Genomic DNA, 12,377 nt, shown 5'->3' with positions numbered 1-12,377 from the left:
AGCTCTTGCGGTTGGAGCACATGGCCACCAAGCTCAGCAGGCTTAAGCCAGCACTGGAGCACAATCTTCAACTTGAAGTGCAGGTGTAGCCTCAGGATTCAGGTAGTTCTGCATTACTGTGAGAATACTGCAAAGAACATTCACTGTCAACTACTGGAGAACCAGCAAATGAAGGGAATGGCCCAAAAGACATAAATATTTTCATGAAGATGTGCTCCAGAACCTTCTCCTGCAGAAAACCAGAAGTTTTTCTCTTTCTGTAGAGGATTCCCAACAAAAATGGCCCTTGAAACATAAAATAGCACCATATTAAGCAGAAAAGCTTGTCTGATCAGGATTTTCTGTTTTTTTCTCTAGATAATAGCTAACATATATTTAAGAAGCATATGCTTGCAAGCTGAAATTATTTCCTTCCCATACCGACAATTAAAGTTAAGATAGATGGGAAATGGCATCTTTTCAGGAAAAACATGAAGTTAGAATTTAAATTTTAGATTATCATTAATTTGGTTGCATGTAAAATTTAACGTGTTAATTCTCCTTTCCTTTTTTAAACCAACCAGGTCCTGAATATGAAAAGATTTTTGATCTATTACTTTGATTTACTTTATTTTAAAATAGTTTCAGTACACTTAAGTCTTTGATCCAAATTTGGAACTGTTCTCTCTTGCAAAGCAAAATGGACTATGTGCAACAAATCAAATTTCAAGATCTTCAGTCGTAGAGGCAAAATTATTTCTGAATTTTCAGTAGACATTTTACATTTAAGTGCACAATGAGAATTACACAAGTGTCTCGACCGCCGCTTGAGCAGGTAAAATACCTCTGCATTCGTACAAAGGCTCACTCTGTTCAGTATTGCAACAAAGTATCTCATTCTGTGGCTTTCTGATGAATGAATTTTTTAAAAACAGATATTTTACAGTAATTAATATTTCATATACTTTGCTTCTGGGGGCTTGCCCACAGTATTACACCACAATGTAATCTTATCCTGTCCTGCAACTCCATGCAATGAAGCAAGACCCTGTTTTAAGGCATATTTACTGTTTATCACTTTCCATATTAAAATACCTTAATGAAGATAAAGAGATAAGATGAAGAAAATTACCATAATAGCAGATGGTAACTATGGCACCCTGATATTCTGTTACACTACCCAGGCTATTTAATGTGATCTGACAAGTTTCATGTACAGTGTATGTAACACACAATGTTAAATATTTGGTATTTCAAAGATATTCAAAGATATCATTTCAAGATACAATGCACAGTCAGTTTTGTTTTGCTTTATTTAAAGACAGGAACAGCTGACAAAGGAAAGCAATATAAATTTCTATATAACAACAGTATCTTTTGGTTACATTTATTTTATATAATAAAAAGATCCTAGCTAGAAGCAAAAACCTGCATTTACTTATAAAACAGACACAACATAAATAGTAAGAGCTTGCCATTAATGCATGAAACTCAACCCACAAGCATCCACCTCTAAAGGCAAACATCGCACATGAGGCTGAGTGCTTTGGTTTCCACATGCTGGCAGAGTCTAATTACAGTCATTTGACCACAGCACAGAATGTGCCTAAACAAAGCTTCGTGGTTCATCCTGAAGACATAAATATTAAACAAAGCTGGGAACAAATGCAGGTATTAGAGTCAACAAAAATAAAATTAACTGGGCTCTGTAAATTGTAGAGTAATTTGCAATCCACCAGCTGCACCTGGGACATGCTGCTTTTACGGAGGAGAGAACAAAAAGCCAAAGCACTGTCCAAAAATGACTCAGATCCAAACAAAAACTAAGCAGCTCTTGCACTGTACAGCACTATGCCTGTATGGAAGTAGCCATCGGTGGTAATATAATCTGAAAAGCAATGGCAAGCGTGCGAACAGGAGATTCATCCAGCGTTACCTAGCATGGACCAGTGCTGTGGGATCATAGTAATGCTTATTGAAATACTAGGAGTTCAATGCACGTGAATTTATCAATTCAAGGCAAGACCAAACCCCAATTGAATTATAAAACATCTTTTACTTTATTAGCTCAAATAGAAATAGAATTAAAAAGCAACAGCAAGGCTAACCATGTACTTTATCTAGAAAATTCAGTTACACCATATCAAGATGTCAAAATGATAACAATGTGGTGACACTGCAGGGATTCATGGTGCACAAGAGAGCAATCAGTCTACACTGGGGTTGAGATAGCAATTATAATGAAGAAAAACATTGGTAAGATTACCACACAAAGGAAGTTTTTGCATTGATGGATTGTATGCTACAACACTGTGTACTAGAACTCACTGCTTAAACAGCCCTTGTCTGCTCCTCCAGGAAGAAAATGAGCATGCATGAGAGTTTGTTGCTGGGGCACAGGACAAAGTGGCGGACCAGGGCTCTCAGTTAAGCTGGGATTGTGTCAAGGGGCTTTTGTAATGCAAACCATGTACACAGTGACCTCTTTTACCGCAGCTAGTTGCTGGTCATCCCTACTTCGTTTTTAGAGATGCTGATGGGAGGGTATTCCGGGGGGAAAAGGAACTTAGAAGGTGAGAGCTTTCCCCTGAAAAATGCTCATTTCTCTTCTGTAGGAGGATATCCATATTCCAGGCAAAAGATCCTCACCACAACTAGTCTAACAGCTGAAAAAGGAGCAGGATAGGAGATGGCAAGGTTTTCATTTGCTGACTTTTCTTCCTCCTGTACAGCAATAACCTGTTTAATACCTGTCGTTAATGCCATGCCAGCCCTTTCAGTAATGATGAGATCAATAAAAAAGAGACAGGGGAAAATATGCCTACCAGGTTAAGTTCCTACCCAATGCATTTTATGATTCAGGGTTTAATTAGACAAGGTGCTTGAATTTATAATGAACTGCTAATTATGATTAATCTATCTAATTTAGCAATCCCTAATTAAAAAAAAATCAACCCACAAACCTTACCTCAATAGAAGAGTGGGAGCTGGAAGGTAATGGGAAAGGAGTAACAGCCATCTGATTGACTGCATCTTCACTTCTGTAAAACAAACAACCAACAACATATTACACACTAAACCATAATGGCCAAACTTTTCTTTTGAGTTGGTTTTGCCCATTAAGAAAATACTCTTAATAGCATAAAAGGTAATTGTTTCTTACCAGAAGTTAGAGCTTAGGAAAGCACTTCATTTTTGCTTTTGTTCTTTGCTAGCAAACAGATTACATCCCTTCTTAGGACCACAGTAGTTTCATCTGGGACATACTGACATCACATCCTTTGGAAATCTAATTTTGTGTGGATTATCAGAGGATGCAGTTGGAGTATATGGTCCCTACACATCAATAGATGTGCTAATACTTTATTAGCCTCTTCTAATGGTGTCTACATTTGTAAACTGCTTGTTTACAGTCTAACATTCACATTACTGAAATATAAAACCTGTTTTACTACAATAGATTGCTTTTTCTTTTTTGTTCATATTTGCTGTGGTCTTTTCGAAAAGATTCAATGTAAAAACTTAGATGAACTTCTACAAAATGTAGGGAGAAAAAAAACAAACAGATGAACATTGATTCCCCCTATACATAAAGTGCATTATTTTTCAAAGATGCTTATTATGCATGGCATCTTTTCCTCTGTCCTCTTTAAAATGCATTCCTAAGTCAACATCTGATTACTTTGTAACTTTCAAAATCCTTTTTTTTTTTTATTAAATAGCATTCTGCCTTGCTAATGTTTTTCCTCAACTGCCATTTAAAATTATTTGGCTTGTGGAATTAGCTCTGTGTTTTTTTGGCCTCTGTAAAACCAAACCAAGTAAAATAAGATTTCAGTAATATTGTTTAAGGCAAATCTGAGGCATATGAAAAAGTGACTCCAAATTTTGCTTCAAAAACTGTACTGATGCACCTTTTTATTTTTGGGGTGAACAGAAGCCAGGAACATGATGTAAACCCCATTTTGCTAAAGATCCAGTACTGCCACAGAGCCTTTGCTCGCCAAAACAAGAGAGAGGAGGAGTCAGTAACACTGCTGCTTTGCAGATACTGAACTTGAGATGAAAGTAAATGATTTCTCATGCAGTGGGTCTTCTGGGTTTGATTTCTGGTTTTATCTACCTTTCAGGTCACTGTAACACAAGCACAATTTTTTCCTCTTTAATTTCTGGAATAAAATATTAGACTAATGTGTGTTTAAAAACATTTTATAGAAGTGCCTGGAAGAAAAAAGTCTCATTTTATCCCTCAAGAGTTAAACACATGAAGCTAGCATGTTATGATCACTGAAAGACAACACTGCTCTCAGCAGAGCAGCATATGGGAAATTCAGTCACAGGCACTTGAAGTGATAAATCCTGCAGGCAAAGGTTGGTGAATTCATTTACTTATCTTCAACCAAACAGCCATACAATTCAAAGGAATTGGTTCTGTGCTGCTCATTTTCGTACTCGCTCCCAGCCTCTCCTCTTGGCCCTGCTCAAAGCCTTGCAAGAGTCAGAAACCATGCTAAGATCAGAACCAGAGTGGCCCGTGATGCAGAAACACATGTGCACAGGGCAAAGACAGAAATATGAGGAATGCACAGAATCAAACCCATGAATTTCATAAGTGTACCCCGCAAGCCATATTAGGCAACAACATTTTTCCTCCTCTTATCTTCATGAGACATCAATCTAATTACAATGCTTTTCTAACCTAAAAGAATAAATCTGCAAATGTAAGGTGTCTAAGAGTTCCAGCAATTTTTACTTGACTGTAGAGATTTTTCTGACAGTAGTTTATATGAAGCACAAACAGCATGAAAACTAACAACACTTCTGTAGCTTACAATGCATGCTGCATACCTTGCCATTAGGAGCAAACCTGAAAATAACAAGGTACATATAAACTTTTGTAAGAAATATCATTCTAAAAATTGCTAGACAGAGGCTTCATGATCTGCATGATAAAGTGGGGTGTAATTAATTATACAAATTAGTTTCTACTTCATATATACACACAAAATGTTTTTTCCAATTGCTGGGCAAACATTTTTATGCAGTTTTAAATGGATGGCCATTTTTATTCCAAGCAATAAAAAAACACTTGCAGTAATTCCCTGGAAAAAAATTTGCAAAAAATAAAAAACCCAAGGTTACAAAGTGTCACAACTTGTAATCTCCCCCTGCTAGGATTTGTACATATTTAAATACTTTAATGCTGCTTCAAAGGAGAATGCTTCAAAGCAGAATCAAAGTGGGAACATATTTTAAAGTGACAGATCTAATAATAAATTGCTCTTTCTGCTCTCCACTTCCATAAGTGTCCTCAACTAAAACATGAATTTATTTACAACTAAAAGGAGCAATCATTTTCTTTTGATGCTGGAGCAGACAGCTTAGAAGTCTGAACATCATATTCAAATTACAGTGACTGCAAATGAGCATTCAATGTATTTGCCAATAGTTGCTACATAACCACCTCCGAGAAAGCTGTTCTCAGTTACCAGTGCTCAATACTGCTTGAGGTTAAGATGTCTAAACCCTTCACAGTCAAGACATAGCTTCATACTCACAGGGTCAAAGCAAGGTACAATGCAATTTATACAGCAGGGAGGCTCAGATGCTCCCCCTTCCATTATCTGCAGAAGTGATAAACATCCACCGCTCTTGTTCCAGCTCCCATACTGGTTTGTATAAGACACTGGGACGGCAGCCCATCTCCTCGCTGAGCTCGTGCACCAGAGAGCTGTTTATATTTCATCAGTTACATATAAATTGAATAGGGAAGGAATTCATCACTCCTCCCACAAATATTTTTACTGCTTCTAACCTCTCAGAATGAGTTTCTGAGCAAAAATGGGAATTAGATCTGCTTGGAGGTTAGAGTGCCTGTTGCTTGTACCAACGTCACTATAGCTCGATACTGAAGAAACAAGAAGCTTCCTTCATCGCAAAGGGTCACAGGAAGCAAGATCAAAGCAATATGTAAGTGGCAAAGACTCTGAACTTTAGAAAAGCTCATACCCTTTCAGATTTATTTGATTAGATTGCCATACTTCACTACATTTTACTTCCTTTCTAGCCTAAATAGGAGCCCTGGACATTCCCTGTCCTTTCTCACCAACTAAAGAGAAGAGCTTCTGATGTTTTGCTCCATGTAACAAGTGCACCTCTGATGAAGGGGGAGATGTGCAACTTAAGCAAAGACAAATACAGTTCTTATTGACTAATAATTAACTACCATAAACACTTGGCACAAAAAAAGCCTTAAGAGAGCAATATGCAAATATAAATCTAAAGGGATTACTCATTCCACACTGCAGAAAATAAGCCTGAAGGGAAGTTAAAGTTGTGTGCTCTAAGGCTTCAGCTAAGCTGCCCTGCAACGCTATGCTGCACTTATCAGAAAGCTGTCTCTGGCACTTTGGAGGAATGTCACACACAGCTGGAATGGTCTATGAAGCATTCAGAAAGTTATCTTTCTAAAGATGATAACCAGAAGTCACAGCCTCAGCCAAATTCAGGTTGGTTTTTTTTTTTCATTTGCTCATCAACCTCAGACTTGTAATTCAGGTTCCCTGCCTTCCTTTAAGGACATTTTCTGTTTTCCGTTTTAGTTACTCTTACGTCTCTCAGGTTTATGATGGTATAATCTCACTGTCATGCAATACTAAGAACATACTTGTTGAGCATGCTGAATGAGATTCATTACCTGTCTAAAGCGGAGCATCTTGTCTAAGATAGTGTCCAAACTTCTTCTGTGATCATTGCAAAATTAAGACAAATCCCAAACCAGATCCACTCAGAAGGGCAATTCATCTCAGCACCTAAATGACCTAATTTAGGACAGGATGAACTGAATTGCTCTTTGGAGGTTCCTGGCAACTGTTCACTAATCACAGAAGTCCAGGTGACCTCTAGATGTCTAAACTAAGGGAGGTGAACCTCCTGCCAAACTATCCGCAACTACACACATCATCAACACTAAAAGATAATTTGACAACAGCTTTGTAAGGGGTTGTGGATGCTTTTTGGGAACACAAAGTACATCAAGAATCAGGAGAAAAAACCAATAGCTTGTATGCAGTTGCACGACATCTTAGTTGGAACAGATCTGGAGAGCAAGTGCATGAACAATGTTTGCCCAGTAACCCTTAGGACTCCCACTGGTTGTGACACCAGGGCATGAAGTCCTGCAGATTATTGAAAACTTACACTGCCCTCATCCTGTTTGTTAAAAAAAAGAAAAATCAGGTCAGGATCTCATATTTTCTCATCTTTGTTTTCCTCTACGTCTTCCTTTGGAAAAGAGGAGCTGCAGGGAAGTTGCATACTGAAAAGGCACGCTGGATTTTTCCTTCAGCTGGGTCAAGGCAAGACCTTTGTATTGTGCATCTTCTTGAAAATCTCTCCTACTAACAGCAAGAACAGTCTTGTTCTCCATTTCACCTCCATCCATTCCTTACTATGTGAGAGCCAAATGAATATAGATATTTTAAATGAACAACTAATGTTCATATAAACTGCAGCTTAGGTCATCAAAGGTTTGAAAGAGCCCAAATTACTTAACTTCCTCAACCGTGCACTTGTTCCCACATGTGTATGACAGCAAGGAGGAAACAACTCTGAAGGAAACAGGAAAAGTTCAAACTTGTACACACAGTGTCTGGCAAGAGCTTATTTTTAAAGCTTTCCCACATGAAAAAAACTGAACAATCAAAGCAAGTAAAAACAGAGTTTATACTATTAAAATATGACCAATTATGTAAGTTAGAAAAAACTTAAAGCAAAAATAATTTCTAAAGCATGACAGTATTTTAGACTCTGGCATACAACATATAACGTTACTTACAGAGGCTCTAAAAGAAGAGCAAAGACCCAGTGACAAAGTCACAGCAATGGAGAGTGTTAAACAGCACCAAGAACTGGCCGACCCAGCCACTGCCCACACTTTACCAGTCCTCAGAGTATAAACATCTCTCTCCTTCGCATGTCACCATAAATAACAAGAGATCAGTCTTTACAATTACACCTAGAAATGGAAGGAGGGGTTAGGTGACAGAGATTTGTGGGCTTCACTGAGAAGCTACAATTCCATCACCAGAAAGCAATGATAACGGAACGAATGACTGCAGTATGGGAGGACGACTCTGGACAGCTAACAGATGGTATTTAAATAAGCAAAATCCTACTGTACTTTATTCTTAAAGCATTTCTCATATTTCATCACAGCACAAGACAATTTTCTTTCAAGGAATAAAGGTATACCAAAGAATGAATCACAGAACTGAACACAATGGGATGATGGTTTGAAATCAGTGGTATTCACTTTGATTCCAGCATTCAAACTATATTTGATCTGCTTATTATACCAACACTGAAGCACCAAAACAGATTAAAGGCAGTTAATTGAGCATGGAAAAAACATTGAATTTGCTGAATCATAAAATTCTCACTGTAAAAGAGCATTCTGATATAAACTGGATTTCCTACTACCGATGTAAAATCTAATTATATTGTTTTATTATGCATCTTAAAAGGATGGACTTATAATGCATGAACAAAAAACACAGTGGATACAAAACCCATTCTATTTTGGGAACCAGGGCACAGAGACTCCTACAAGAAACACGTCCCTTTCTCAGATTACTACCTGGCTAATTCCTGTTGTTGGAGACTCAGATCAAGAATTTAAAAAGGCAACCTAGACCTTTACATGCCCTATTGCCACTGACTTCCACTAGCGCTTCCATAGCAAGACTCCTTTATACACCTTGGAAAGCTGCATCAAATTATTATCTATTTCTGATATTCAGAAATCAAAAAGACAACCCATATCTGCTACAGTAGCTTAGAAGTTAATGCAGCAGCTGTAAGACTTTGAGGTCAGATAAAAAGCGACTGGACACTAATCAAAGGAAGCACTTGGACCGAGCCATTTTATCTCAGGAAAATCTTGCCGTGCTTGGGCAACTGGTTTGTTTGTTTGTTAAACTGGGTGAGCAGGTTAAATGCCTTCAAATTTGTTACTGTAGAAGGCTACAAAGCACAAGATGCACTGAATCTAAAAAAAAAAAAAAAAAAAAAAGTAAAGTGACACTATAACTGCAAATCTTTTAGATGCTATTACAAGCTCATGTAATTAATGAGACCACTGGGAAACAGTGCTGTGTTAAGACCTATATTTTGGAATCTGGCCAAAATCAACTGTTTTAAATAATCATCGTCAACTTAATTGAGGAAAAGATGTTTATAAACCAGAGCAAGAAGCCTTCAAATGTAAGGGGATGTCTGTGATTCTCACAGCACTTACTGCACTATGTCTCATCAGCAAAAATTGCAGGAAAGGGTGGGAATGCAATTGTAACACTACCTGGGCATAAAAAAAAGTGTGAACAGATTTTTATAGCACAGATGGTAAGTTAGAATTTTAGTAAAAAGTCAAAAAGGCTGAGGACACCTTCTATTCTTTATTTTTTCCTAGAAAAAATAAATGTGGGTGCAACAAAATCCAAGTTACTTAATGACAGTTATTACAGTTCTCACAGAAAGGCTTTTCTGTGCCCAGGCATTTCTGGGCTTCTTTCATAACTGATTAAAGAGTTTATGGAAGCATCCCCCTGCCCTGCATATGAACCAAAACACCAGAAATAGGAAAACCTTGATGCTGTTTCCTGCTTCAAAGTGAAAAGCAGCATGCTTATCGCCGAGCATCCTTTGTCTGAGGAAAATAAGGCCTCAGGATATCAAAGAGGGCACTTTTTAGTAATAGTCCAAGAGTCCCACTAGTTTTGCTTTTATATCCTAGGTCAGCCGAGTCACGCATGCAGGAACTTTTTAGGTTGTAGAATGACGTGTTTCTGGAAAACTATAACCTACTCAGGCCTTTCACTGGTGAAATTAGAATATTAATATCTTCATGCACATGAAGACCAAACCCATTTTTCTCATAACTCCTGCAGTACACATTATTCTTCTATGGTGAGCTGTGGCCTCTTCTTACTGTGTGCTCCAGGATGTGTTTTGGCTATGTTATGCTACGGGCCTTCTACCTTTAAAAGAAGTTGCACGGGTAACAGCGCTCAGGAGGAGGAGAGTAGTATTTCTGTTGCAACTGGCTCCTCCTCATTTTCAAAGCATAACAAATGTAACGGTATCCTGCTCTTTCCACATCATTAGAGCTCAGAGGAACACATCTGAAATCAGCCAAGCAGCAAACCTACCAGGAGAGCTGAGTCTGCTACACTCAGCGCTTTGTTCTTAGCTGGAAAAGCTATTGCACATGCACGTACGAGAGATGGAGATTCAAGACGCCTGTTGCTGCTCTTATTTATTACAGCTGGTACCACAATGCATTAAGCAGTGGCATTTCAATACCTCCATTTTATATTACAATTTTGAAATAAGTTGATAAAGCAAGCAAAAACTTTTCCTACCAAACTTCACCACAGACAAGACTTCTGTGCTGGCACAGTCTTTTGGTTTGTGTTTTCAGTCAATCACATCCATTAGTTTTGTGGTCTAAGGTATAGGAACTGGAAGCACTAAGATAGAATGGGCTCATGGAATATTTTTTGCATGAGAAAATAAAATTATTCTTGTTTCTCCTTAAAATTCACCTTTAAGAGAGACAGCGTGATCTGGCTTTGCTAAAATTTTGAAACACCCCTCTTACTATGAGAAGTTGACCATATATCAAAAAAAAGGTGACAGTTTTCTCTCTGCATTAGAGCCAGTGCTCTAGTTACTAATGACATTCTCTCAGTGGGAGAATTTCTTTTGCTGTTCGAACGGCTGCTCAGGTCAAGCGAACAGACCCATCAGTTGTCAGAGTACTCTAATGCAAGGACAAGAGCAGTGACAAGATGTGTGCTCTTGGGAAGTGTGAAGACATAAGTTTACAACCTCAGCAGCAGCATTTAAAAATGGAAACTTTTTTTTTTAAAGCTCTAAAGACAAGATTTATCTGATGGTATTTCCAATATCTACTAATTACGATCATTAAGACAACTTTTTGCCTTGAAATCCACTTCTACACAGACAATCTGAAAAGGGGAGTTATGGCTAAGAACTTACATGGCCTTTATGTCTTCAACATGATACAAAATATGCACCAAGGATTTCCAATCCATGGGCGACTTGAGCTAACACACCCTTTGTTGCAGCTCTGTGGAGCAAAGTGCTTTGCAGCCAGCCACAGTGCTCAATGCAGCAGGGTGGGTTGCAAGAAGCCCATGCTCTCCATGCTGCACGACAGCACTAAACCCAGCTCTGGGTTTTGGTTTCCTAAGTTGTGGTTCTGCCTCTGGAGCTTCCAACCAGACACATTTTCCACACGCAATTAAGTAATGGTGAGTGAGTTGTTGTACATGACGTTTAATTTTCAATAGCTGGGGAAAGTAACACAGGAGCTGCAGGCAAGATCATTAATCTCCTCCAGATCCTCTGTGCTGCCAAGTATAGCAACTCATTCTTCACTGCGCTAATGCTGCTCTTCCATCATTTCTGTGTATGCTGTACCAGGCAGAGCCATGCGAGTAAATGTATGCATTTATATGCATTCACCCACAGATTATTACATTGTTCACAGGTAAGCTGTGTATGAGTGAAGAATATAAAACAGTATCAAGTATGATGTATATGTTGGTGGAAAGACCACACTACAAAATGGCATAGGGATAAGTGCCCAACAAAAGTCACAGCTGGAATAGATGCATTTATGAAATTCCAATATATTAAAGCATATATGAGTTCTGGGAAAGAGGCAGCTTCTTCCCAGACCTCCCACCCAGGGTCATAAGAGCAACAATTCCTGACCTACAGAGTGAATGCATGGAGGTGTCCTTAATTCACATACAAAGAGGAAAAATTTTCATGCTTGGAGTAAAAGAAAAGATGCCCACATGTAATTCTTATGCAGATGAAAGGTTGTTTTAGCATATTCCCTCCTACAGAAGCCACCCCAGTGTTCCTTGTCAAAGTCAGGTTCCCCGCCTGTACAAATAAGCCCTAGCTCACCTTTTAAATCCTCTTTTGACACCCATACAAAGCTATCCTTCACACACGCACACCCCCAGGCCATGCTCCATGTACTCCATCCACACTTGCTTGCTGTCCTCACAGCAGCTCGCTCTCCAGCCCCAAGCCTCTGCACCATTTTCATTCCCTTCTGGCAGTATGGGTGAAGCAACCTGCCCACCCCATCTTTGTGCTGGCAGAACCAACCTAAAGCGCTTTAGTAAGTTCTAGGGGAAGAAGTTCTTATCAGGGTGCTCTCAAACCCAAGAAGGACAGCTCAAGTCTTCAGCAGACACCCCTAAAATAGGCATTCAATTACCTTAGATCTTATTTTTTTACATTATTAAGGAGAACTCTTCAACAGCCCTGAGATAAACAGTCAAGGAAAAGGTTTA

At 38.6% G+C, this 12,377-nt stretch overlaps 1 protein-coding gene across 1 annotated transcript in view; it reads right to left on the bottom strand.

Annotated features, from left to right (window-relative positions):
• The window catches only part of INADL (InaD-like (Drosophila)), a 151,433-nt gene that overhangs the window by 38,938 nt on the left and 100,118 nt on the right, over positions 1-12,377 (bottom strand). Inside the window, exon 29 of the mRNA XM_009319816.1 lies at positions 2,948-3,020. Coding sequence (XP_009318091.1) covers positions 2,948-3,020 — 73 coding nt within the window. The remainder of the gene's footprint in view (positions 1-2,947; positions 3,021-12,377) is intronic.

The sequence above is a fragment of the Pygoscelis adeliae genome, unplaced genomic scaffold (genome assembly GCF_000699105.1).
Source record: "Pygoscelis adeliae isolate BGI_AS28 unplaced genomic scaffold, ASM69910v1 Scaffold181, whole genome shotgun sequence".
In the NCBI taxonomy this organism is placed as follows: Eukaryota; Metazoa; Chordata; class Aves; order Sphenisciformes; family Spheniscidae; genus Pygoscelis; species Pygoscelis adeliae.
This window is presented reverse-complemented; position numbering and strand designations above follow the sequence as displayed.